The following is a 25917-nucleotide window of genomic DNA, read 5'->3' on the forward strand; positions in this document are numbered from 1 at the left end:
GTTTCCAACACAGACTGAAACACATCACTCAGCACATTTTTTTCAGTCAGTAACGTTAGAGTATCATTCATCTGCCGTTTCCATAAAATGACTAAACCCCATCGCAGTATAATATCCTTTAAAACAACTCTTTGTACAAATTTATAAACAGAATACTTACACAGAATATTTACGGCATTTAGGAGTTACACACTGAAAAACCAGTGGCTCAGAACTGAGCCAGTTTGGGTTAAATAAAGCACAGACATTCTTTTGGTTTAACTAACAGAACCCAGTGGTTCTTGGTTATTTGATCCAGTGTTAGACACAACAAACTGGTTGCACCATAGGAGCAGGAGAGCCACTCAAGTGTTACTGTGGTAACATCAGGAAATGTGGTGGAATAAAGGTTTAAACTGGCCTCTTTAACCAGATCCACACCAAAATGTAATGGGTTCATCATTGCCCTGTGCCCCATCCCTCCACCAAGTTTGGTGTAAATCAGTTCAGGACTTTTTGTGTAAACCTGCTGACAAACAGACAAACAACCTCCTCAGTGGAGGTAAAAAAAATTCCTCCATCCCAACTCTACATTTCTTCCTCTGCTGGTTTTCAGTCCAATCAGTGTCTGTTCACCATCAGCTGCCCTTCAGGAAATTGTCCACATCAGCTGGGAGTTGATTCTTTTACGTTTCAAACCCTCTGCAGCAGCTTTTTTTAAACTTCTGCACATACAGCAGGAAAGAAAATTACAACTTTCCACTCAATAGAGCAAAAATGTCAACAAATTACCACCTCTCATCATAAATTCCACCCAGAATTCAGTTAGAGACGATCAACAGCTCCGGGCTGAAGAATGAGTTCAGAGGGATTTGGCTTCGCTAACAGCCATTAAAATAATTCCCACCGCTGCAGCCTCACAACAGGACAAGTTTGGTTTGGCAGCGGGTCGGCGAGCTGAGAGACACGGAGGAGAAGGAGCCGAGTGCCGGGGCTGACGGTGTTGATGGTGTTGATGTTCAGGTTCAAGCAGCAGCAGCTTCGATATCCAACCAACCAAAACAAATGTTAGAAAGACTCAGACGGAGCTGAGGAGAGATAACTGGTGACTCAGCTGCCAGAGACTAAATATCCAGCTCAGAAAAAGAAGCAGCCTTAGAAACAAGTGGAATATATACTGAGACAGACATCTCCAAGGTTTTTGTATCAAGGTTACTTTAGATTCTTTTACAGAATCTTTTCATAATTTTGCAGAGAACATGGTGGAAATCCTCAGAAATTCAAGTTCCATATAAAAGGAACATTTTCCCAGCCTAATGGGAACACAGGGGGCACATTTTTGCCTGGAACCAGATTTGTCAGCAGCAGAGTCTGAGAGTCTGAAAACTCACAGAAACTCTTTTCTTGTTCAGACGAGAAAGAAGCTTAAAAAAAAACTGAAAACATTTGGCCTAATTTCCAGTCTGGCTTTAAATCAAAGGAAAAGTTGAAACTCCTCCAAAGCTCAAATAAAAGAGCATGAATAATCACCGAAAATCCTGCCCAAAACAAAACTTCACCGACATGTAAAACTGATCCCAGACTCTCTGAGGAACTTTACTAATGTGGGTCCATTCATGTTGTGTCAGAGATCATTAACGCTGCAGTAGATTCTGTTTAGGATCTCTGGATCAGGGTTTGTTCTCTGAGATGAGTTCAGTGTGGATGACATTTATCTGGACTGGAGGAAAAATGAACCAATTACAGTGTCGAATCCCTTTATTGTTACGGCTAAATCTGAGCTGCTGTGGTGGATGGAGATCCTAAAAGAGACTGGAGGGTCCAGATGTGCAGAAACAGGCCGTTCTAATCCGGTCAGTCCTGAGAGTCTGAGTCTGGAGGCTGCAGAGAGAAATGAGTCAAAAGTCATCAATATTCCCTCTGGGTCTGTGCAGCAGGGAAACCCATCGGCTGTCAGCGTGGGAAACATCCACACCGTTTACATCAGCAGCTGATCCAGGATCAGTGAAATGACCTCAGAGTTTAGAGATTTGAAGCTGCCCAGCTCAATAACCGTCCTTTCTCTTACACTGAGCTGGATCAGTTTTCTATCCATTGTACAGGCCTCACCATTATCCTCAAACACAACAGTCATTATCACTGTTCTTCCAGACGAGACGCAGCATCGACGCTGCATTAAAAACCATATACAACCAAAATACAACATTTACATGCTGTATATTTCTTTTTTCTGTTCTTTAAGTCCATGAAATAAAGAGACATCAACATGTGAAGAACCTCGGCCCATTTGTTTGCTGCAGCTCAGTTTTGTTCTGTTTAATTATTTTCACTTCTATAATTATATATACTGTATATAATTGTCTGATAATTATATGATAATGTAGATGTATGATACAGATTCAGGTTGTAGTACTGCCATGTGGCCACCAGGTGTCAGCATTTAACAATTGTATAAATATGTTTGTGTTCGTTTTTCAAAAGAAGAAAAGGTTCAAACACTGAGGAAGTTTATTTTACACTGAGGTGTAAAACATGTATCAGCACAGAAAAAGCTGCTCCGTGTTGCTTTTTGTTGATTTTATTTCACCAGTCCGCCACATTCATCTGCTGCGTGTAAACACGTTTATCTACATATTTAGATTTCACATTTCAAAAGGTCTCCGGTTTGTTTCTTTGTGGATGTAAAGGCTCAAACATGGAGTGAGTGTGAGGAACTAACTCACTAATCTACACTCACATTAATCCACACTCCAGCAGGCGGCGCTAACGCTCCTCCACGGTTACTGTTTAAAAAAGACGACGAAGAAGAAGGGAGCGGAAGTGAAGAGACGTGTCGGTGGTTTAAAGCGCAGAAGAAGAAGCGTGTGCGTCCATGTGAGAGGATCAACATGTCTCCTCCAGGAGGGAAGATAAACAGACCGAAAACTGTGAGTAAACCTGGGTTTTATCAGAAGTAAACAGACAAACTGACGCTGTGACGGTGTCTTCTTAATACACTGAGTTAGCAGCTAGCAGTTAGCAACAACAGCTAATGACAACACAGTGTGACAATGTTCAGGTCTCAGCATAATTAACGTCTTTTAATTCAGTCTGTAGAACAACACGGTGCAATATTACTGCTGGGAGAAGTACTCAAGTTTGTTACTGAAGTAAAAGTACAAATACTTAAGAGTAATAACTGAGTAACAGTCAGTACTCTGAGTAACTGTCGTTACTCTGAGTAACGTCTGTTTTGTTTCAGGAGCTGGGAAAGAAACTTTTTAAGCGACGTCGAGTTCTGAGTCGAGAGAAGAGGAAGAAGCATCAGATCGTTGGAGCTGTGGTGGATCAGGGTCTCATCACCGTCCATCACCTGAAGAAGAGGAAGTCAGTGAGCGACAAACTCTGAAACATGATGAGAGATGAATCATTATTCTGTCACCGCTTCATGTTTTATCAAAGGAAATGTATCTGATTTTAAAAATAAACTCAGTTATGAAGTTTCACCACCTCACCAGGCAGAGCTCTAACTGAGATGTAGTTTACATGTGTTTTGTCTTTGAGTTTAAATGTGATGATCTGACTGTCATTTACAGAAACAGTTTAAAATCTGCGTCTGAATCCAGTCAAACTAAAGACTGTGTTTAAACTTCTGCTTCAGGTCGAGTCCGAGAGCGAACATCACTCTGTCTGGGAAGAAGAAACGAAAGCTGCTCAAACAGCTGCAGCACATGCAGCAGCAGAAGGCCGGTATGGAAGGTAAATGATGACGGAAAACTGTTTGTTTCAAGTCGCCATTCTTACCAGAACAGAAAGGGTTCAATTATGTCTCAAAGCACTTCTCATGTTCCCTATATTTGATTTAAAAAGAGAAATGTTGTGGAGCCCTGAGGCATCTGACCTCCACAGATTTCACACCTAAAGATGAGTTCACTCTTCATGAGGAGTTGTACTCAGCTGTGTTATGTCCTCTTCTGTCTGTATTAAAGACAGGTCTTTACAAGTCCCTGAACTTTATGGAATTACAGTAGGAAACCACTGGAGGGCTTCATCAACAAGGATGTTTGATCTGGTTTTCTACAGAGACCAGAGTTGAGACCAATTAAGTCCAAGATGTCTGTGCGTTATTATTAAATCTGTAACAGTCTGGTTCAGAGCTGCTGCGTTAAACAAAGATTAGCAGCTATTGTGCAGCATGTCACAGAAAAATAACCTCCAGCTCGGAGTCTGACTTCACCCACTGAAATGATAAAAGATGGCAAGTAGCTGAGGAGGTGGACCTTGGTCCAGAGCTGTATCATATTGAGCCACTGGTTCCAGCCCCAGCGATGCCTGAAGCTGGAGCTGTCGGAGCCGAGGCGATGGAAGTGCAACAGAGGATTTCTAGCCCTTTTTTCTGCTCTGTGACGTCTTTAAGACACAAACACTGTAAACACACCTGTCACCTGCCACAGCTCAGTGCTGTTAAACCAGAAACACACAGTCTGTTGGCTACACCCAGCATGGGAAGGCTATGCTAATGATGTTAGCCATGCTAACTAGCTGCTAGCCACCATGCAGGCTCGCTGATAAGGTTTATGAAGTGAGTCACTCGCTCAGAGGGAGTTAATGTTCTTTTTTTAATATAAATTTAATGAGGTGAAGACGTCACAAACGTCTGACTCAGCATCAAGGTTCAGGATGATTTAAAACAGTAGATGACATTCTGAGACACTCATGTTTTAACTTCATGTTTTGATTTTTCTGACATTAAAACTCAGTAAAATGTTTCTTTACTCCTCAGTTGAACCTGCAGCTCCACCACCGAAGAAACAGGACTCGTCCTCCTCCTCCTCCTCCTCCTCAGCTCCAACCAAGAAGAAGAAGAAAGCAGCTGGATCCCAGGGGGACGTAGAGATGGTGGATATCGAATGAAGAGAAGAGGGAGTGATGTGCTGATGTAGGGCAGCGTCCTGTCTTTTAATCCAGAGGACAATGAGGACGCAGCTGACGGTGAATGGAGCTCTGAAATATGATCGACTGGTTTCTCTGAACAAACCTGTGACCGTAACGTTTTTCACAGTTTGAGCCCAGAGGGATGAAAGTCTGTCTGCACCTGTTTGAGTCAGACGAGGTGAGATTTTTATAAAGAATACAAAGAGAGGTACAGGAATATATGGAAGCCTGTTTCTGCCCAAAAATAGATTTTTCAAGTCAAAATTATGAGTAAATTTCTTTTTAGCTCATAATTTTTACCTGTAATCTAATAATCTTGGCACAGTAAGAGATCTGTGTTTAACTGAGTTTAGAGTTTTGACTGATTTTAAAAAATTATCTCTTAAATTGGACTAACCAAAGGTATTTTAGTCATTCCTTGTATTTCATTTAATTTTTTGTTTTGGCAGACTTGGGCTTCCATGGAGACATTTGTTGACTTGATGTGAAAGTTTTGTCTTGACTGTATTTTTAAAGTTGTTGTTTATGTCATGAGACCTGCAGGTCCTTCACATGAATGAAAGTTATTTAGAGCGAGCGTAGTTGTTCCACATTCATCCACTTTTTAAAATTAAACAGTTGATGATTTGCAACATTTAACTTCCTGCTGGTCTGTTTCATTTTGAGTTTTAAATTTTAAGACACAAAAATAGCACCTTTTTAAAAGTTTATAATTTGACTTAAATATTAACTCTGCTGTTATTCTATAACTCTTTTTTTTGTCATAGGGTCACATTAAAATAGTTTCATTTTTTTGTAAAGGCTCCAAAATTTCCTTCAAATTTTTTTAATAGAATATTGAAACAACACCCTGTATTAATTTACATTTGGTTTGATTCGAACATTAATTTGTTTCATATCATGGAAACTCATTTCTACCAGGAAAAGAAAAATGATAATAAAGAACTTACAAATCAAACTTAAGAGAGACTAAGTTGAAATATTAACGTTAAGTAGAAACTTTGACATACGTCATCATTTTGATTTTCAAACTCATAATCTTCTGTTAAATTTAGTTTTGACAACTTTAGATTTTGTAAATTTTCATCTAGTGCATCAAAACGTTTCCATAATTTTGTATAATCTTTACTTAGTATCTCATAATTTTGGTTTACCATTATTATTTTTTGCATATATGTGATTTAATTTAGTTTCTTTTTCCTGGTTGAAAAAGGCTTCCATACATTTGAAGCAGACAAAAATTTGAACTAGCATTTTATGATTTTGACTCTGTGTGGAATAATGTAATATTCTTGGCCGACACTGAGCTTCTATATGTGTCATATCTGCAGTGGGTTAATAAAGTGAACTATTGATCTCTTTATGAACATTTCTGTAAATCTGAGCCAGTTCTTTCACATGTATTGTTCATGTTCAACATCTTTAATTATTGATGAAGCTGCTGCCTTTAATCTCATTATATAAACTGGGGTTTTTATTTAAAGTCCAGCGGTTTAAAGGAGAAAGAAGGAGCATTTTCTCACATATTTAATGTGCATGTGGATTTATTTTACAGCCGATGATCAGTGGTAATAATTAGTGTTGTAGACTGATTTTGGGATGCAGGCTCCATCCCTCCCCCCTTCCAGAGGACAAAGACTAAAATGGGTCAGACTCTGGAGAGGAGCAGATCTTCCGCACCAGCCATCGTGTAATGTAGTTCATCACCATCCCGGATTCACAGAAACCAGAAGCTGCAGACAGGAATCATCTGGTTTTAATACAGAAAAGCTCCGACATGTTGTTTTTATTCCCTAAATGTGACCGAGGCTGAGGATTGAAAGCAGAAAAACACCGACTCATCCGGAGGATTTCTGAATCGTGCCACCAGCTTTTTATTCTTTTATTTTTTTATTTTCTTCTAATCAACATGTCCTCTCGGGATGGGTGAAGCTCCTTGTTCTCTGACTGGGACTGAACTGGTTTGACTCAGATCGTCGCTGGTGTGTTTCCAGTTTCCAGTCCAACACCGACTCATCAGGCTGAAGACAGACCGACGGGTGGATGATGGATGCGGCGCCGAGTTAATCTGCGTCCTCGGTGAACAGAAAGGTACAGACGTGGAGCTGAGGAGGAGAAATAAGAAATTAAACCAAACCTTTCTCCTCCGTGTCCCAGTTTAGGCGGAATTATCCGGTAACATTAGCTCCATTAAAACCAGTACAGCGACATGTTTGTTCGGCAGGTGCTACATGGACGAACCGAGAGGCGAACACTTACACAAAGGCAGATATTAGCTGCGTGTTGTGAGGCTGTCAAAGAGATTTAAGCTGTTTATTAGACGTCTGGGTCATCTGCGGTGATTTATGGCCTTTAGCAGCAAGTCTTCGTCTACACACTGAAGGCGAAGCGGGTTTTTAGCTTCGCGTTCGTCTGTAGAACTGTTCTCAAGTTCACATTAGCCACCAACAGCTAACAAGCTAACGATGTAGTTATGTGACCGTGGCGATGTTTATTAGCCAGAAATCCCGACTTCCAAATCTCGTTCTCCTCCGTTCTCCGGTCTCCCGGCGATGATTTCTCTGTAGCTATGTAGCGCGACACAGGCGCGAAAGTTCTTCGCTCAGTTTTTATTACATTCTACGGATGCGTCTTCGCCTCGGGTCCGCGCAGCCGAAATCGAATCTTTTCGCGTCCGTGTATTAGAATTTTCGCTTCGCCTGGAGTTCGCCTGACATATCTCGACATATTTAATGGATTTTTATTAACATTAGAGGCAGAAGTGAGTATGGAGGCCTGTTAATGCCAATATGATGAAAAAAGAACTTGTTATTGTAAAATATAGTAAATATTGATCTAAAATATATAAATACTACAGAGAAACACCAAGATGTGCCTTCTCCTGTATATTTTTTTAATCAAAGCAAAGTGGATGTATTTGTGAGTTTAATATTCTTATATTCATCTTTCATTTCCACATATATTCAGTCAAATTGTGTTACAGCAACAAAAATCTCAACTTGACAGAAGAAATCTTACCTCAACGTCCATTCACCATCTTTTTCCTGAGCTTTCACCTCATCCTACAGTCTTCCTCAGCTCATTGTCCATGAGAATGTCTGTGAGATGTGGTTGAAATGTTAAAGAAAATGCTGGTACGTAGATCTTGAGTTAAGATCTCTTTGTTAACATCATTGTTACTTTGTTTTATTGTATTTTGGGTGTTTTATTCTGTTAAATTATCTGTATTTATATCATGTGATTAATATTATTATTACATAAGAGGCTCCAGACGTACCTGAGGTGCGCCTGGTTACTAACCTCGTTGATAGTGGGTCAGATAGCAGCAGCTGTAAAGCAGATAAGGTGAAATAATGCCACCCTGTCCCTCACAGGAGACGGGATAAAGTCCTGCTCTGTGGACTGTGGACCCAAAGAGCTGCTGAGCATCTGATGGAGGACTGTTCACACCGTCGGCCCGGTGAGTTTCTGCTCTGAATACAAGAACATTTTGGGGTTTTATCTGAAATCTGAAGACAAATTCAGGAGTTAGTCAAGAGCTACGGACGATTTCAACACAGAGGTTGTTAGAAAATCGTTAGAAAATAGTTTCAGGTTTTCAAACTTAAGACGTTAAAAACCTTATTTGAACACATTCCTCTTCACGGCCAACCTCCTTCAACTTCAGTAGAAATCTAAAAAAAGAAGCCACGGCTCCTTCAGGAGTCGCTTCCATTTTTAGATTTCTATTTTTACTCCACTGATCAGTTTCTAATTCTGTTCTTTTTGTTCTATTGTTGTCGACTCCGACAGATCTGGAACTGAGGGGCAGTAAACAGAGGGTTTGTACAGCTGTCACAGAAGACAAAGACCTCAGGTTTAATGTTGTTTGATTTGGAAACTTTCCTCAAATTTTTACCTCAACACTTCCTCTGATTTTGTGGTGTGGCTTCTGAAGAGTTGTTACATAATGAGGAGAGATTGTCTGTTTTTGCCTTTTTAGGAAATGATAATTGAATTGACATTTTTAAACCTTTTTTATTCTGATGTCTTGCTTTGTTGTAATCAATCAGCAGCAAGTAGGACAAGAACCATCTGAATCGAATGCGTCTGAGTTCATCAGCTCCTTTTATTGATGCAGACTTGTTTTCCTGACAGTTGTGCGTCACTAAATAATATCACCAAACTTGTGCAAACTTGCAACAAGGAGGAGTCATGGTGGAGAGGAGGAAATTGTCCAAGGAGTTAAACAAAGAAAGATGAGGACATCTTTGACTTAGACACCCTTAATGAAAACGAGTGATGTACGAATACTCCTTCTGAGACTCAGGAAACCTGCAGGTGGCAGGTTGTTAAGGTTCTATGTTTATTTGTAATTTGGGTGAACAGATCCTTTAAAATCAGCGTTACCTCCTGTTGTTGTAACAAACCTGTTTCTCCTCTGTGTTTTCTGTCCTTCAGTTGATTCGTGTGGATCTCTGCTCTCCTCCTGTGGACACTGAGGCGTTTCTGATCAGGGAGTATTGATCTGCTGCAGCCATGTTTCCTCCAGAGTCCGGTCGACCCTCCCCGTGGACGCTCCGGCTGCTCGTCTCCACCGCCGCTGTCATGATAATGCTGGTGTCGGGTCCCGTGTCGGCCGTGGAACCAGAGACCTGTTTCTCCAGACAGCACCAGAGCGCCATCGTCAACGTCAGACAGGCCTTAAACAGACCGTCCACAGCCATGGACGCTCGGGTGGTCCGGTCCGAGAGGGACTGCGTCCTCGCCTGCTGCTCAGAGGAAGTCAAACTAGGTGAGGAAGACTTACAGGAAGTACTGGACTCTGATTGTCAGGGTCTAATTTTATCTGGACCATGATCCACTGGCAATTCATCTACTTGGTACCTAAGAACACTTCCAAAGTAACTGTACTTTACTCAAGTATTTAAGTTTTATGCTACTTTAAGTTTCAATCTGCATTAAATTAAACAACCAACAGTTTATGAAAAGAGTAAAGCTTTTAAATACTGTACTTTTACTTTAATACTTCATGTTAATTTTGCAGATATAGCTTCCTTTGCTTGTAACAGACAGGTTGGTTATTACACCGCTAAATGTCCTAAACTCACTGTTGAGTGAAATTTAAATTATCAGCAGTTTGACATATCTCCGTCTCTGGGAGGATGATGACCAGTTTCACCTTCAGCACAGAGAAACTTTTAGCTTAGCTCTGTCAGAAGTGAAGAAATCCACCATGTAACATCATCAGAGTGACTTGGTTGACAAAACAAGTTTTAAACAGAAATCAGTACATTTCAATTGAGTTGCTGTGATTAGATCAACTGGTGAAGTCAGTCTTTGTGGATCTTTAGAAATCCTGCTGAGCTGTCAGAAAGTATTGAGTTGTGACTCAGCAGCAGAAATATTAGCATGTGTCCTGTGGGTTTTTTGTTTGGTTAGCGAGCTAGCTCACTAATGATCTGTTATTGTATGGTGTTATTGGCTGGTTACCCCTTTCAGCACATTGCCTTGTTAGGATTTTGATAATTACTGAAGGTTCCTAAAATGAATATAGGTGTAATGTACCTTTATTTGCAAACACCAGTAAAAGCTTCAGTTGAAACATCACTGACATTTAAATCAACTGAGGAACAAGTGGTGACACAATAAGACAGGAGAGGTGAGGTTCATTTACATTTTACTGAGAGACTTCTCTGAGAAAGTTTCTTTAGTGTCATCTTGAATAAATTTAAACCTGTTTTTCATGGTTTAACTAAATGATGCTTAAAAAGACTGATACAGCCTCACACAGGCACGACAACAAACTTCTACACTACACCTCTGTTAGCTTTGTGCCTGTGGAAAACAAAAACCACGAGCCTGCAGCGACAGTTTTCAGAGACTAGACTTCCTGAAGGAACTGAACTGGGTCAAAGTGAGACTGTGACAGGAGTTTGTTTCAGAGCTTTCCTTAGAAATCTGTCTAAGAACATCACACAGTTATTTTAAAAACGTGGTCAGGTTATAAAATTAGACTACAAAGCAAATCAAGACATGATTGTTTTTCCTTTTAGATAGAAATAATTGTCCTGAAATAACATTTAGTTTAACACAGTCCTGGAAAGTAACATTGATCTGGGTACTTCAGTATAGTGTGTGGTACAAATACCTATATTAACTAATTTATTCGCCTACTACACCAAGTTTCAGGGGGAAATGTTGTATTTCTTATATTTACAATGACATTTTACTTTTCTCTTCCAAACATTCTGAACCTCGACCGGTCTCAGAGCCTGTTAGTCAGGTTTTTACATCTGGAGTTGGAGTTTGTTAAAGTAGAAGCTGTAAGTAGAGTGTGTGACATCCTGTTTTTGTGTTTCTAAAGGTGCCAAGTGCAACATGGCCGTGTTCAACGCCAACAAACACGCCGGTGATGATAACTGCTTCCTGTTCCACTGTCAGACAGAGCAGGACTGTCCGTTAATGAAGGCTCAGGACGGCATCAACACCTACGACATCTACAAAGGTGAATAACTCTGCTCTCCATTTCACAGGCTTGTTTATGCAAATCATGCCTGCAGATAGATCCTGTTGTATTCTGTTGGGTAGATCTCCACTGGTCAATTTCATTCAGATTTTACCGATTCTGATCCCAGGTCCAGCTCTGCAAAGCAATTTCAGACTTAATCAGATGTTCATTGAGCAGGAAAAGAAATTCAATGAATTTGTTTTCACGTTTATCTGTTTTCTGAATGTTACAGCATCAACTTATTCTGGCTGCAGCAAATACTGTTTGTTTTTATGTCACTGTATCAGTACTGTCCTCTGTGAAGCTGGTCTGCTTCACGGTAAAGACTCTACCTGTGTATCGACATGTGCAACTAATGTAAGACTTGTATCTCTGAGGGTCGGTTCTTCAACTGTCAGTGGGTTGTTGGGTAAATCTGGCAGTTGTGAGATGGTTTAAAAGGATAACAAAAGTTCTCTCTGTCCATCTGTTTGTCTGTCCATCCATGTGTCCATCTGTCCGTCCATTCGTTCGATCATCCATCCACACCTCAGGTTCTAAACATCTCAATCTGTTTTCCTTCCTTAACAGGCTTGATTCATCCAACCACAGTGAGACCTGCCACCACTACAACCATCACAACCACAACCACAGAGGAAACCACCACCACCTCCACCACACTGGCACCAACCACACCTACAGCCACTACTACAACCACAACTACCACACAAAGTCCAACAACACCACCAACTACCACAACAACCACCACCACACAGCCCACCACCACCACCACAACCACAACCACAACCTCACTGCCAACCACAACCACAACAACCACACAAGAACCAGCCACCACGACAGAACCTCCACCCATCATCATCATTGCCACGATGCCTGCAATAACTCCATCACCCACAACTACCACCACAACAACAACAACAACAGCACCACCAACAACAACAGCAGCACCTTCTACTACAACCATTAGCATGACGACGAGAAAGCCAAACAAAACCAGCAAAAAGCAAAATAAAACCACCAAGAAAGGAAAACTTCATCCTGTCAGCACCACCACCACCACCACCGTCCAACCAACCACGACTTCACTTCCTGTTGTGACAGTGGGAAAAGAGGCTGAACACAGAACTACTGACAAACCACAGCCAAGTCCTGAAACTACTACAACCACTAGTACTCCCACTACGACTACCACCACGACTACTACAACTACTCCTACAACTACTACCACCACCACCACCCCTACTACTGTTCCTACCACTACCACTACTACGCCTCTTCCTACCACCACCACCACCACTACTACTACTACTACAACCACTACAACCACCACAACCACCACCACCACCACCACTGAACCATCCACCACCAGGACAACTCCAGCAGCAAGTCTGGTCATCATCCCCAAAGATGCCATCCAGTCCGACCACGCCCTCCAGAACTCCAGCATCGGTCGGGGCAAAGCCGTAGCAGCTCGGGGGGCCGTGAAGAGCGGTGTGGTGGCGTTCATGGTGCTGGGGCTCGCTGTGCTCACACTGGCTCTGGCTGTCGGCGGACGAAAGGCGATGGAGTCCTTCGACAGACGGCATTACACAAGACTGGAGCTCAATGACCTGCACTATGAGGTGTGAGGTGGGAAAAATTCTTCACAGGTCTTTGATTCTCAAGACGGAAGCTCAGAGGGACAATTAGCAAGACTTAAGGAGTTCATTTAATATTGTTCATCTGATACATGTTCATTTCTTATCAGCACAAAGCTACACAATAATGGAATGTCTGCTTCACTTTGTCACACCATGACCACAATCCTGGACTCTAATTGCTCAGAGGATGTGCATTATTTTGACATAACCACACAGCTCTGACACAGTGTCTTCAGTTTATTTCAATAGTTGTGTTTATTGGCCTGGAATATGAGTAAACAAGGCTCAGATCTTCGGAAATGGTCGAGGTGGAAGAAGGACTCAGACCTGTGCAGTTATTCAGAATGATGCACTCGTCTTCCATCTTCCATTACAGGACCTTCTTAAGGGACCAGTGTGCAGGATTTAAGGGAATCACCTGACACTAAGAATCGTTGTGTGTACATTAGCTTAGCGACAGCTACAGAGGACGCATGTTTCTACTGTAGCCCAGGGCAGACAAACCAAACCCTGGTTCTAGAGAGGGCTGTTCCTGTTTTTATGTTCCCTAAAGGCCACCGTAGTTTCTCCTTGGAAAGGGAGGAGTGAGGGGAGGGGTATTCAGTGGGTTGCGGTCTGTAATCTCACCACTAGGTGTCACTAAATCCGACACACTCGTCCTTTAAGCTAAAATAAACCACTTAATAACCAAATGGATTTTCCGATGAAAACAGGTTTTCTTAGCACATAAAAAACTTTTGTTTTTGAGATTCATTATTTCTCATGGACAGCAACGACATGTAACTTTGTATCAAGATATCCGAATGTATTATGATACAGCAAATTTAAAGACTGACTAGAATGTCTGGTTTTGGCTCCAAAAATAAAAAAGCATCATTACCATGATGCAAAAATGATACTGAAACTCCAATATTATCATAACTCAGTCCTGCTTATTGGTTTACAACACTGCAGAGAGTGGGCGACCACCACCAGAGATAATAAAGAAATAACATTATGGAAAAATCTCTGATGGCTGATAAATGAATATTGTTGCATGATAAATGTTATCATATCACTCACCCTTATTTTTTCATAATAGTAAGGCTCATTGTGTAGGATCACTGTGTGTGTCTGACTCTGTTGGAAACTACAGTCGCAACTATTTCAACATTTCAACTATTTCATTTTGACTTTATCCACAGACTTCTGGAGAAAACAGATTTTTATTTCTGAATTTGGCTTTAAAGCAGAGAACAACCAAAACCACAGCCAGAGCCGAGAGTTAATTTTTCAGATTTTGGCGCAGGATTATGATTTTTAATCAGAATTTGAACCATAGTGTGAGATTTCTGACTTTTTCTTAGAACTTTTACCTCTTTCCTGGGTTGTCAGAGCCTCAAAAGCCCTGAAAGGTTCTGGTTTTCTTATCTTGTGTCCACAAAATCATTTTTTTTTCTTTTAAATGTAGGTATGTTCCCAAATTTTAACCGTACCACTAATGTTTGAAATATTACATATTTTCTATCTGTAGAGCTATAACTTTTTTTTAAGAAGACTGACTTTTCTCAAAATTTTGATTTCTGTTTCATAATTATGTCTTTTTTTTCTTCAATTTAATTATTGAATTTCTTTAATTTCTGAACTACACTGACCCTAACAGACACTGTTTTCTTCTCTGAGTTATAGTTTTATTTTGTACACAACATTTTTGAGCCTCTTTCAGGAAGTTTGATCTTCAAACTCTAGACTTTTCTCATCACTCTGACTCTCTGGTTTTAATCACATGTGTGTTTTATTGCTGTCTTTTCTTATTTTGCTTTAAAGCCAAGTTTTGACCAGAGAGTAGAATATAAAAGTCATTACTGTCATCACCTGGTGAAATGATTCCTTCACCTTATTTCTTGTCCTGTTGACTGTAGAGAAACTTCAGCTGGCGAAGGAACACAAAGAACAAACAGCAATATTTTTACTCCCCAAAACTCAGGAAGCCTCTGAAGTCGAGCTAACGTAGAGAAACACTGGATTGTATGAGCGGACACGGATATGTACATTCGGCCTTCTGGTTTCGAGGCCTTTTTTGTGCCATGGGGTTCATGAACCCTTTGTGTATAAGATGTACACCTGCATGTCTTTTTACTTCCACATGCTTCAGCCATATGAGCCTGTGATTGCTTCTTAAATCACCAACTCAGTCTAGATGTCGGACTTACTCTCACTGTGTTGTTTTTGTATTTTATCCACGTTTTTCTTGTTTCACATACGGATCAAAATGTAAAACGATCGATGCAATCCTTTGAAAATTGATGCACTATTGTATCCTGCGGTTTTTGATAAATGTGATTTGCTTCTTTTTAAATATTAGATTGTTTTTCATAGGTAAGAGTACACTGGCCGCGCACTATTTTCCTATAAGTAAATTTGTATTGGATGTCAGTGTATTTTGGAGGTGGGGGTGCAGACTGAGTGACGCTGCTGCAGCATCAGTTCACCACCAGGTGGCAGCAGCAGCTCGATGAACCCACTGCATACACTGAACTGATGACGCCTGAAGCTGCACTGTTGACTTGTTTTCACTTCTATTGCTTTGATTTTTACTCTGTCTTATTAATTCCTTGGATGGTAATAGTTTGGTCTTGTTTTGTGAAGTGATGCTTTTGCATAAGTTTGGAATTTGATGTTTTGTTCTTGTAAGGATTAAAAAAATGTGATTTTTGAATGAGCGTGTTGTTTGTGTTTTATGATGAAAAGAAATTCATGAAAAAGGGGATGTACTCAATAAAACAAACATATAAGATTTAAAAAAAATATGGGGAAAAGTATGTTTATCAGCCGTATGGAAGATGATTACTCTGAGGGTATGCTCAGACTTTTAAATTTTGACTTTTGCTTCAGAATTACAACTTCTTTTCTAAATTAAGACTTTTTCAGCAAAGTTTTTTCAATTTTTAAATGTTATTCTGTGAAATGTTGAATTTCTCCTGTACATTAACTTTTCTCAAAATTCCTACTTTTTAGAAAAAACTTTATCTTTGCCCAAGAAATTTGTTATGTTCGCAATCTGATTTTTAATTTTGACTTTTTGTCAACATTTGGACTAATATCTGCATTTTTATCCAAACTTTGAGAAACTCTTAGAAATTTGATTTCCGTTGTTTTTCCTCAGAATTGAGGGTTTTTAGATTAATCACTTTATTCTGATTTTATTTTCAGTTTTTTCTTTTTCAGATTTTTGATGTTTCAGTCAAAACTTTAAAAAATTAATCCCATGCTGCTTTTTTATTGTTCTCAAAAAAATGTACATCAATCCAGAAGACATTATGAATAGCTTTTTTTCAGGTGCTCTGTAAATATCAGTACTTTTAGAAGAGTGTGGACGACAGCCTGTGAACATTTCTTCTTTCTCAAAATTCGGACATAAAAAAACAACATTTTAAATCTCAGAATTCAATAGATTCTTTTTTTAGAATTTGTTTTTCCAAGGAAATTTGTTATTTTCCCGATAACATCAGTTCTCTGTTTTTAATTCTGACTTGATTCATGAATTTAGAGTTTTTTGGACTGGTTGAGGTTTTTTGTCTTAAAATGTACACAATGGTTCAGTGATGTTTCTTAAATTCTGATGTATTTCTCAGAATTTTGATTTACTTTATTATTACATTATTATTCCTTAGAAATGCTCAGATTCATTTCTTAAACCTGATTTTATTCTCAGATTTCTTTTGTTTGTGTCCTTTGACTTCTTTTGATGAAAATTCTGAATTTAATCCTATGCAGATTGTTTTCAATTGTTCTCTAAATATCAGCACTGAGAAATGTGGACTGGAGTTTGTTTTTCAGCCAACAGGACTGAGACATGTCTGACACGTCTTTCCTCAAATGATCTCAGGGTCATTTTTCCACAGAACAAAGTTTGTTTTCCAGCTCAGATGATTTTTTCCTGCACCACACTCAGAGTAAACCGTGTAAAGGTGTTTTGGTGGAATCTGTAGTGTAGTCCCTCAGTGTGTGTGCACACTGTGTGGTGTAAACTCTGGCTGTGATAAACTAGTCCCGCAGGAATGTGAGTGTTGGAGCTGAACTCCGGCTCCTGCAGCAACACAACACAACACTTCTCCTTTCTCCAGGATCTGGGACGTGTTTCCTTCTCATTTAGCAGCAGTTTAAACGTGAAGGCAGCGGGGCGTTTTCCGTGTTGTAACATTATCTTTGGCTCGAGAGCATGAAATCAGAATAACAATAGAAAGCTGCGGAGCCGAGGAGCGAGGTGGAGGTGGTGGTGGAAGAGGAGGAGGAGGTGGAGGAGGAGGAGAGGCGGAGGGGGGGGAGCAGCTTCCTCACAGCGGAAGGAGACGACGGATCTCCTGCAGGACAATGTGAGACACCGAGAGTTGATCCAACGCAGTTAGCAAGCAGCCAGCCAGCCAGGATGGAAGCGGGGATCGTTTAACACGGACTGTAGCTGAATCACAACCACATTATTGTTTTTAAATCCGCGTTTTTTCGCCCGAGGAAGCGGCCGCAGCGATGGGAACAGAGCGCTGAGGAGAGAGCGGCGGCAGGGCCAAGAAACGGGAGAAAGATGGGTGTCGTGCTGCGGAGTCTGTTGTTGTGTAGTTTTTGTTTTCTCATACGAGGTGAGTTTGAGCTCGAATCGGCCTTTTAGCTTCGGTTTCCCTCCGTGTGTGCTCTGTACATGTGTAAAAGTGATGTTAACAGTTGGGAAAATTGGCTTTAGCGGTGGGTATCTGGAGCAGTGTCCGGGCCGGGGCCCACTCTCCCCGGGTTTGGTTCTCCTGAGCGGAGCTAACGTTAGCCAGCCAGCGCTCTGCGTGCTTCCCTGCCTGTTTGCTGCTGGAGCTCCGGAGAATGAAACCACAAACAGCCTGTGTTAGCCAACTTAGCTGGAAAAATATCCCACTACGGTCCTGAAACCCCACAGCAGCCCTCACCGAGCCCGGGTTTCCAGGCTGGATGTGTTATTTTCACCGAGTTTGCAGCGGTTGTTAGCCGGCTAACTTTGGGTTTTGTAACTTAAAACAGGCTGAATCCTCAGATCCAGGGAACAGCAGCAGTTAGCACAACAGATGCTATGCTAAGTCATTAAGCACTACACAAAGCTACACCTGGTAATGCTAATTTATTGCTCTTTAAATCACCTTTACCTGCAGAAATCTCTGTTTGACGGTTTGTTGTGGTGTTATGTGAAAGTGCAGTCAGCTAACACACAGCAGATTTATATTTAACCCGCTTTACCTGAGCTGCTTTAAACAGTGAGTGGTTTATTTCACCTTAACCACGGTAAATACCAGACTAAGGTAAAGGCAGAGTAAAAAAACAAGTAGAACCTAAAGCTTGTTTCCATTTCCTCAGGTTCAGAAACGGAACAGAAAAGCAGAAAACACGTTTGAGAGGCTGAAAATAAAAACATCAGAGCAGCTGCACATTAATTATCTGAAACTGATCAATGCATCCAAACCTGATGTGCAGATAAAAGTAGGATAGAAAATTCTGATAATCAATTGATCAATTTATGTTTTTCTGACATTTTTAAACGAAATGATCAATCGACAAATGAAGAAAATGTTCAGCAGATTTATCAATAATGAAATTGATCATTAGCTGCAGCTTTAGCTCAGAGGCAGGAGTGAAATAAGAGATGACGGCTGCTTCCTGGAAAGTTTTGTTTTGAGTCTGAAACATTATAAATGTGAAGATTTCCTGCATCACTTTCTTCTCTAACTGAGACTCAGTTTTCATTGATTATAGATCAGATAATCAATACTGGACACAGCCTTCAGTTATTATTTGCAGCCTGTGTGACAACAGTAACCTGAGTTCAGAGTCAGATTTCCTGATCTCTCCTCCTGGCACAGTTTGGGTTGTAAGCTGCCTGGAAGGACCTGAGTCTGAGGTTTTGATGTTGTGATTTGGTAAATATTTAGAGACGGAAACTCCCCCTCGAGCCAAGTGAAAGCAGGCTGGCAGTCGGAGCCGCGGGGGCTCTCAGTGACCTCCCCTCTGATCCGACGGCGGCTTGTAGCTCTGGATGTGTCAAATTGTGGGTTAGGACTCGGGCCAAGATCCAGCAGAGAGGAGGCAGAGAGTCCCCCACGGCTGCTGATCCTGGAATCAGCCAGAGACCAGAAAACATCACATATCAACACCAGGAACAGACAAATGATCAGTTTATAATTTTTCTCTGCTGGAAAATTAGATTAACACTGATGAGTGAGAAAGATCCAGGACATTCTGACAGCTCTGAGTCTGTCCTGTTTGTTTTCACTTTGAATTCTCCAGCTTTATTAACAAGATGAACAAATACAACCAGGAAACACAAGAAAAAAACCTTCCTGCAGGACATGAATTCATGACATAAGTGATTGATTGATCAGAAAAATAGTTGTTAGTTGTGGAATAACTGCTGTGAACCAAACATGACACATCTGGACAGAAAGAGGAAACAGTTTCTCCTCCTCTGTTTAAGAAGGGGAAATGAAATGGATCTAATGTTAGATATAAATCAAATCTTTGCACAGTGAGCAGAGCTCTCAGTCTTTACTCAAGGTCCACTTACTCTCCTGTTCAGGAGCTTTTGACTGTGTCACATGGTCTTTTTCAGTTTTCTGTTCTGCTGAATTTTCGTGAATCTTCCTTGAAAACGTGGGTAAAAAGTCCTAAAGAGGTTCAGTCAGATTAGTCGAGGTTTATATTTCTGTGTGCTCCAAAGCTCCACAACAGGTTAGTAAAAAGCTGTTGAGTGGAGATTGTTTTTTCAGTTGAAGATTGAAATGCTCATCACGACCCACAAACGTTTCCCAGCAGTTTAAATCTGTCTTCCCCCCTCGTCCTGCAGGCGTGCCGCTGCTGCTGTATGCGAACCGACGGGACCTTCGGCTCGTGGACGCGGCACACGAAAAGGCCAACGCCACGGTGGTGGTGGGAGGGCTGGAGGACGCCGCCGCCGTGGACTACGTCTACTCCCAGGACCTCATTTACTGGAGCGACGTGAGCGAGGAGGCCATCAAACGCACCGTCTTCAACCAGTCGGGGGCCGGGGCGGTGGAGACGGTGGTGCCGGGTCTGGCCTCTCCAGACGGGCTGGCCTGCGATTGGTTAGGGAGGAAACTTTACTTGGACGGACTCAGAAACCAATCGGATCGAGGTGGCGGAGCTGGATGGGTCTCTGAGGAAGGTTCTGTTCTGGCAGGAGCTGGACCAGCCGAGGGCCATCGCTCTGGATCCAGAACGAGGGTGAGTCTGAGCGTCCAGGTGTTTCCAGGTATCATCTCCCAGTTCACTTTGGTCAGTTTGGTTCTTGGTGTCGTTCTGGGACACTGGGTCCAGGGAAACCTGGTTCTACAGCTCTGCAGTTACAGTGCAAACTAAACTACAGCTGCAGCTAGCGGTTATTATCATTATGGATGAATGTGCAGATTATTGCTGATGAATCATTCTCTCTGTTAAATGTCAGAAAACAGTGAAAAATAGTCTTTGTTTGATCTGAACAGTAAAGATTTTCAGTTCACTGTCACTTTAGATCGAAGAAATGAATAATTTGAGAAGTTCGAGCAAATAATTGACATTCTTACTTAAAAAATGATCAAAACGATTATTCATTCACCAAAATAGCTGCTGATTAATTTTCTGCTGATCAATTAGAGAACCAGTTGTCAGCAGCTTTTCTCCAGAAATCAGGTTCACAGTGAATTTAAACTGAATGGTGAGTCGGTTCGTGGAGGTGGGCCTCAGTCTCTGGGTCATGGTGAACAGTGTGTTCCACTTCTTTCACTCTGCCAACACAAAGAGCAGAGATCACTATGTTATTATCACTAATACATATTTGGACTCTGCTTCAGAATCTTGTTTGTTGTTTTGTTGGCACCCTGAGGTAAAGATTGAAAATGTGGATTAATCAATCATTAATTGTCATTTTTCCAGTTAAAACACCTCCACCCCCCGACTGCACTGTGAGCAGTTTCTCTGTTTTAGAAGTGACTGACTGATCGATTAATAAAGAAACTGCTTTGATTTCTCATTAATGATCATTAGCTGCAGCCTGCGTACAGAAGCAGGAGTGACAGAGTCAACAACTTTTTCTTAGAAAGTTGTGTTTTTAGTGTGAAACTCAGTTTGTGTTTTCACACCAAACATCCATTTTATCAGTGTGTGTGTTTGTGGGAACCGTCTCCTCTGGTCGAGTGTACAGAGGCTCGAGGCTTTGACTCCTGAACAAGAGCAGGAGGGTGTGTTTGTGCTTCTTTGTCTGAGGCTCGTCCTGGGTCAGATTGGGTTGCAGGGCGGCTGAGCTGCTCCTGCAGCCGGGCTGCCGTCCATCGGATTCTCCTGGAAACTGAACAACAGCGTCAGTGTGGAGGGTTTTTTCTGTGCTGCGGGGACGAGGGGAGGCCAGGAATGTCCTGTATGAGCTGGAGATAGAGAGGGAATCTACAGGAGGAACTCAGATAAACCTACAGAACCCAGAGTTTAAGTATCAGTCCATTTTACTAAGAATCACAAACCCCCAGCCACTGTGAGAGGAGACTGGAACTCCATCATCTCTGAGCTCTGCTGAGTACCATTGTGCCTCTGGACAGAAACCCACTGAACAACTCTTCTTCCTCAGATTATTTCTGGTTGTGGGGCTGCTTCAGGTGAACCAGCCCAGTCTCCATCAGTTCTGTGCCACTGAACCGTTGTAACTGAGGGTGTGTCTTTAATTAGGGCACTGCACAATGTACAACCTACAGAAATGCTCGTGACAAGATGGCAGACCCACTGATGTCGTTGTGGTTCTCTTCAGGTCAGGGAAGCCTACATTACTTGTTGTTCATTTATTTCTGGTCAGAATGCTGTGAATGGTCCAGAATTAGACGTGTGAAGCAGAACAGGACCTGGTCCATGTTTTTACCAAACCAGACTTCCTGTTTGTAGAAAACCAGGAGTGCAGTGCTGGTTCTGATCTGTCTCTGGTTTGTTCACCAGCCGCCTGAAACCTGTGAAACAGACGTGCAGACAGGAACCAGAGTAAGTGATGTTAGTTTCAGACTCTGGTCCACCTGCTGGACCTCGTCTGCTACTGAAGGTCACGGCCAACACCACCGTCACACTCCTCTCCCCGTCCTTCATCACCACGCTTCCTCTCTCCATGTTTCCAGTGTCAGGCTCCAGAGAGGCGTCGGATTAGGATGTAAATCCATTAGGACTCAGATAAAAGAGGCCTGTAATGTATTCATTAGTTTTATTTAAATTTTCCTCGCTCTCTCTCTCTCTCTCTCTCTCTCTCTCTCTCTCTCTCTCTCTCTCTTTCTTTCTCTTCTCTCTTGGGTTTCTATTCATGGAAACTCTTCCCTCCTCGGTGTTTGATCCACCACCGTATCAGAGATAAAAGTCACACCGAGCTGATCCCAGCAGCTCCATCGCTCTGGATCGTCAATGCTTGTTTTTCTCCCGTTTGTTTTTGTTTTGATTCATAAACACAGTAACCAGGTTATCAGAGCTGCGACCACCAACAGCTGATTATTAACAAACTCAACTCTGAGCTTTGACCTTGACTTTGTCCTTGGAGCAGGAACAGCCAGTGTGAGATCTGCTCCTTATCTACTCACTAACAGCTGTAAACAGGATCCACAGTCAGAACACCTGAACACCATGAACACAGCTCAGCCTTCAGCTAAACAACGAAACTGCATCACAGCAACATCTGTATTTCATGATCAGCACGCCGTCTGACAAATTCAGTACAAATCAGGTTAATGAAAACAGCTGCACTGTATCATCAGAGACATCCATGTTGAAAATGCCTGATTACAGGAAAGTTTTCTGAGCAGCTACAGACTGTTTCTGAGCAGTGTACTGTGGTGGTTTTTATTCACTGATTCTCTGTTGTCAGACACTGAACCAGGATGAAACCAGCAGCTGCTGCTGTGAATCAACAGAAATCCAGCTGCTTCATTAAGATAATAAAGGTCATTGTCTTGACTTTGCTGTCACATCACGGGGCCGACTTCAGGCTGCGTCCACACTAATACCTAGTTTTAAAACTTGTTGCTGTTGCTATGGTTACGCCTGGTGTCCACAGCCTGGTTTGAAAACTCCCAGGTTGTGTTTTAGTCTGGACAGACAGTGACAATGACGCTGACGTTCACTTCCTGATTGGATTTCATCAGTGAGAGCTCGGCATCATTTTGAGCAAAAAAGTCTCACTTTGTATTTTCTGCAATGAAGCAACCAACTGCAGAGTAGACAGTCAGCTTCCTGTTTGGTCATGTGACCAGTGCTGTCAGCTGTGTTATCATTGTTTCTGATACAGAGCTAAACCCCTCGTCAGGACTGAGATGGCCATGATAGTCTGTGTGCGCAGCCTCAGCTGGATGAAGCTGAAACATGGCTGAACGTGGTGTCAGTCAGATTCACGTCTCGGCAGGCTGAGGTGAAGTGTTGAACAAAGCTGTGATCACACTCTTGTACAAATAACTACACCAGCTTCTGATTTAATCAGCCACATCCCCTGCTGTCTGAGTGTGTGAGTGTGTGAGTGTGTGTTCTCCGTCTCATTAGCATGACTGCTACACAAACTGTGGCTCCTTCATTGATGCATAAAATGGGTTGCATACGTTCTTGTTTTCTGTTGTTTTGTTTGGTTGCGTGCGTTTCACAAAGGCCCATTGTTGCCTCGGCAGCTGTTTTGTTTTCCCAGCAGTCACTGAGCCAGGGGAAGGTACAGCAGCAGCAACACACCAGATACACTGATTCATGCCTGGGGGGGGGGCAGATTCATTTATGTGTTGAGTCTGAGGAGAGGGACCAGTCTGAGTCTGAGAGGAACTGGAGTGTCTGACCACAAACGTCCAACCTGGAGATAACTTCTCACATTTTGCCTTCTCAGACCATCTCTGCTGTGTTTACACCAGTTTCCTGGTTATTAAGCTCATTACAGATCTGATGTTTACATGGAGCACAGTCTCAGATCACTCAGTCATGACTGGACCAGAAACAGTCACATGACGCACACAGTTGGAGACAGTACAGTCCCACAGTGATGATGTGTTTCTGTAGTCCAACCTGAAGTTAGCATCAGCCTGGTTCCTCCACAAAAAGCCAGTGGGATTTTTTCATTGTGTTTTGGATTATTCCAGAAAATAAACTGAGCAGCTAAAGTTTCTGATCCTTCAGGTTTTCATCTACTGGTGAGTAGATGGGTTTTCATGTTAACGTCCCCGACAACCTCTGAGGTAAGAGGAAGTGCTAACATGCTAACATGCTAACTGACTTCCTGGTTTCAGGCTCAGTCCTGCTCCGTATACATGATGAGTACAGTATCCAGGTGACTGGTTTCTCCCGTGATCTTTACCAACACAAACCTGCAGATTTGACATTTCTCTAACCTTTCAATTCATTTGACTGTGGCTTTGGTTAAACACTGTGTGTAGTGCAGTGTCAACACTCCTACACTGTGATGTTTCTGTACCTGTCAGGAAACCAGCCTCCTGTATCCAGCTTATTTAACTCACTCATACAGACATGATTCTGTTTCCTCGTGGCTCCAGAAGTAAAAGTGAAGCTGTTTCAATCAGCTCCAGAAGATGTCCGGAGAGTCAGGTCTGGACATGTGAGACTCAGTCTCGCCTACAGGAAATGATCTGTTTGGTCTAGGTGAGGGGGCGGAGCCTGCAGGTAGAGCGTGGAGGAGGAAACGTCATCAACACACCTTCTCACCCTCTGTTTCCTGCTCTGTCCACGTCTGTCTGGAGCATCTGATGTGTGTGTTCACACGTTCAGCTCCGTCAGATAAGGTCCGGAAACGCTCAGGTTTGCAGTGCACCTGTGAAAACAGCTTGAGACACTTTGGTTGCATCATTTGGCTGTGGCTGCACCTGCACAGGTAGTCGGCTGGAAAAAGCAATCAGACACAGACTCCTGAGGGGAGGAGAGTTTCGAGCTTCACTCGAGCTTCACCCCCAGCCCTGATACTAAAGCTGATAACATCTGTATTTAATCTCTAAAATCAGCATAAATCAGATCCAGCACAGACATGAACAGTTAAAATGAGGGATTATAGAGAAAGTTAGAGACAATAATTGATGGTGATGTCTCATTAACAACTGAAGGTTTGGTGAAACCTGACCTCATTCAGCGCCCAGTTCAAAGTAAAGCAGTGTTTACCACAGACTGAGGAGCTTGTTCGTCCTCTCACAGCTCGGCCCTCTATCTGGCTTCTGTCTTGTTTGTGGTCTGGTTCTGCTGCTCTTGTTGTTGGTCTTCACTGAGCCTGGTTTGGAGTCTGGACTCTGCGATACTGAAAACCTGGAGTGTGTGTCCTGTGAGTTTCAAACGGGTCAGAAACGGTGTTAAAGCTGCTGTGGTGTTAGTGTTGTGTGATAAAGTGAAGCAGTTATTTCCAGGATCTGTTTCTCCACATATTTTCAGTCTGTAGTCAGGTTCAGGCTGTCGTAGAGCAGCAGAGGAGGAAAACTGGTTCTCCAAATCCACGCTGGAACGCAGAGCTGGACTCAGTTCAACTGGGATGATTAATGCATCAGGTACCAAATACAATGCAGCTCTTGTGGTGAGGGGATGTGTTGTGTGCACGGCATTTCTCTGGAGTTTTTTCCCCTCTCCTCCTCCTCCTCCTGCTCCTCCTGCCCGGCCGGAGCCACATTGTTCAGACTTTGTGGGAGAAAAAAAAATCACCTAAATGTTTTGAGAGTGCTGAAATCACACCTGCATCAGAGCCTCAGACTGTGAGCAGTGTCTGAAGAGTCAGGTTGTGTTTTGGGTTAGTTTGGGCGTCTTTTTGTTCCCTCCTGAGTTTCTGATGTGCAAAGTGAAACCCTTCAGTCACCGTGTGCAGGTTAGTCACAGCTAACAGCTCATTTGGTCGTTGGAGTTTGCTTTGTTTGCAGTGAAACCCAA

At 42.2% G+C, this 25917-nt stretch overlaps 3 protein-coding genes and 1 long non-coding RNA gene across 5 annotated transcripts in view; 3 read left to right on the forward strand and 1 right to left on the reverse strand.

The window, feature by feature from the left end:
- The first annotated feature begins 2750 nt into the window (after positions 1-2750).
- Positions 2751-5532, forward strand: lg18h11orf98 (linkage group 18 C11orf98 homolog). Its single transcript, XM_018674900.2, has 4 exons — positions 2751-2906; positions 3221-3345; positions 3620-3717; positions 4742-5532. Exons 1-4 carry the CDS (start codon positions 2868-2870, stop codon positions 4870-4872), a joined length of 393 nt encoding a protein of 130 aa, XP_018530416.1. The 5' UTR covers positions 2751-2867; the 3' UTR covers positions 4873-5532.
- LOC108882410 (uncharacterized) lies at positions 5385-7645 on the reverse strand. The gene is made up of 2 exons (XR_001960779.2): positions 7153-7645; positions 5385-6998 (listed from the first exon to the last, which is right to left on the reverse strand). It is a non-coding gene; the product is annotated as an uncharacterized LOC108882410 (long non-coding RNA).
- On the forward strand, positions 6344-15721 carry mansc1 (MANSC domain containing 1). 2 transcript variants are annotated; one of them, XM_051077762.1, is made up of 6 exons: positions 6344-6984; positions 8268-8353; positions 8686-8714; positions 9334-9667; positions 11240-11380; positions 11954-15721. In XM_051077762.1, the coding sequence occupies exons 4-6, from the start codon at positions 9412-9414 to the stop codon at positions 13009-13011; spliced, it is 1455 nt and encodes a 484-aa protein (XP_050933719.1). In that variant the 5' UTR covers positions 6344-6984; positions 8268-8353; positions 8686-8714; positions 9334-9411; the 3' UTR covers positions 13012-15721. The 2 variants fall into 2 exon arrangements, with proteins under 2 accessions (XP_050933719.1, XP_050933718.1); XM_051077761.1 differs by lacking the exon at positions 8686-8714.
- Positions 15722-16779: 1058 nt separating this feature from the next.
- Positions 16780-25917, forward strand: part of lrp6 (low density lipoprotein receptor-related protein 6) — a 39772-nt gene continuing 30634 nt past the window's right edge. The window contains 3 exon segments of the mRNA XM_051077759.1: positions 16780-17639; positions 19859-20136; positions 20138-20256. Of these exon segments, the coding sequence (XP_050933716.1) occupies positions 17585-17639; positions 19859-20136; positions 20138-20256 (452 nt within the window). The 5' untranslated portion in view covers positions 16780-17584.

Source organism: Lates calcarifer, linkage group LG18, assembly GCF_001640805.2.
Source record: "Lates calcarifer isolate ASB-BC8 linkage group LG18, TLL_Latcal_v3, whole genome shotgun sequence".
NCBI classification, from domain to species: domain Eukaryota; kingdom Metazoa; phylum Chordata; class Actinopteri; family Centropomidae; genus Lates; species Lates calcarifer.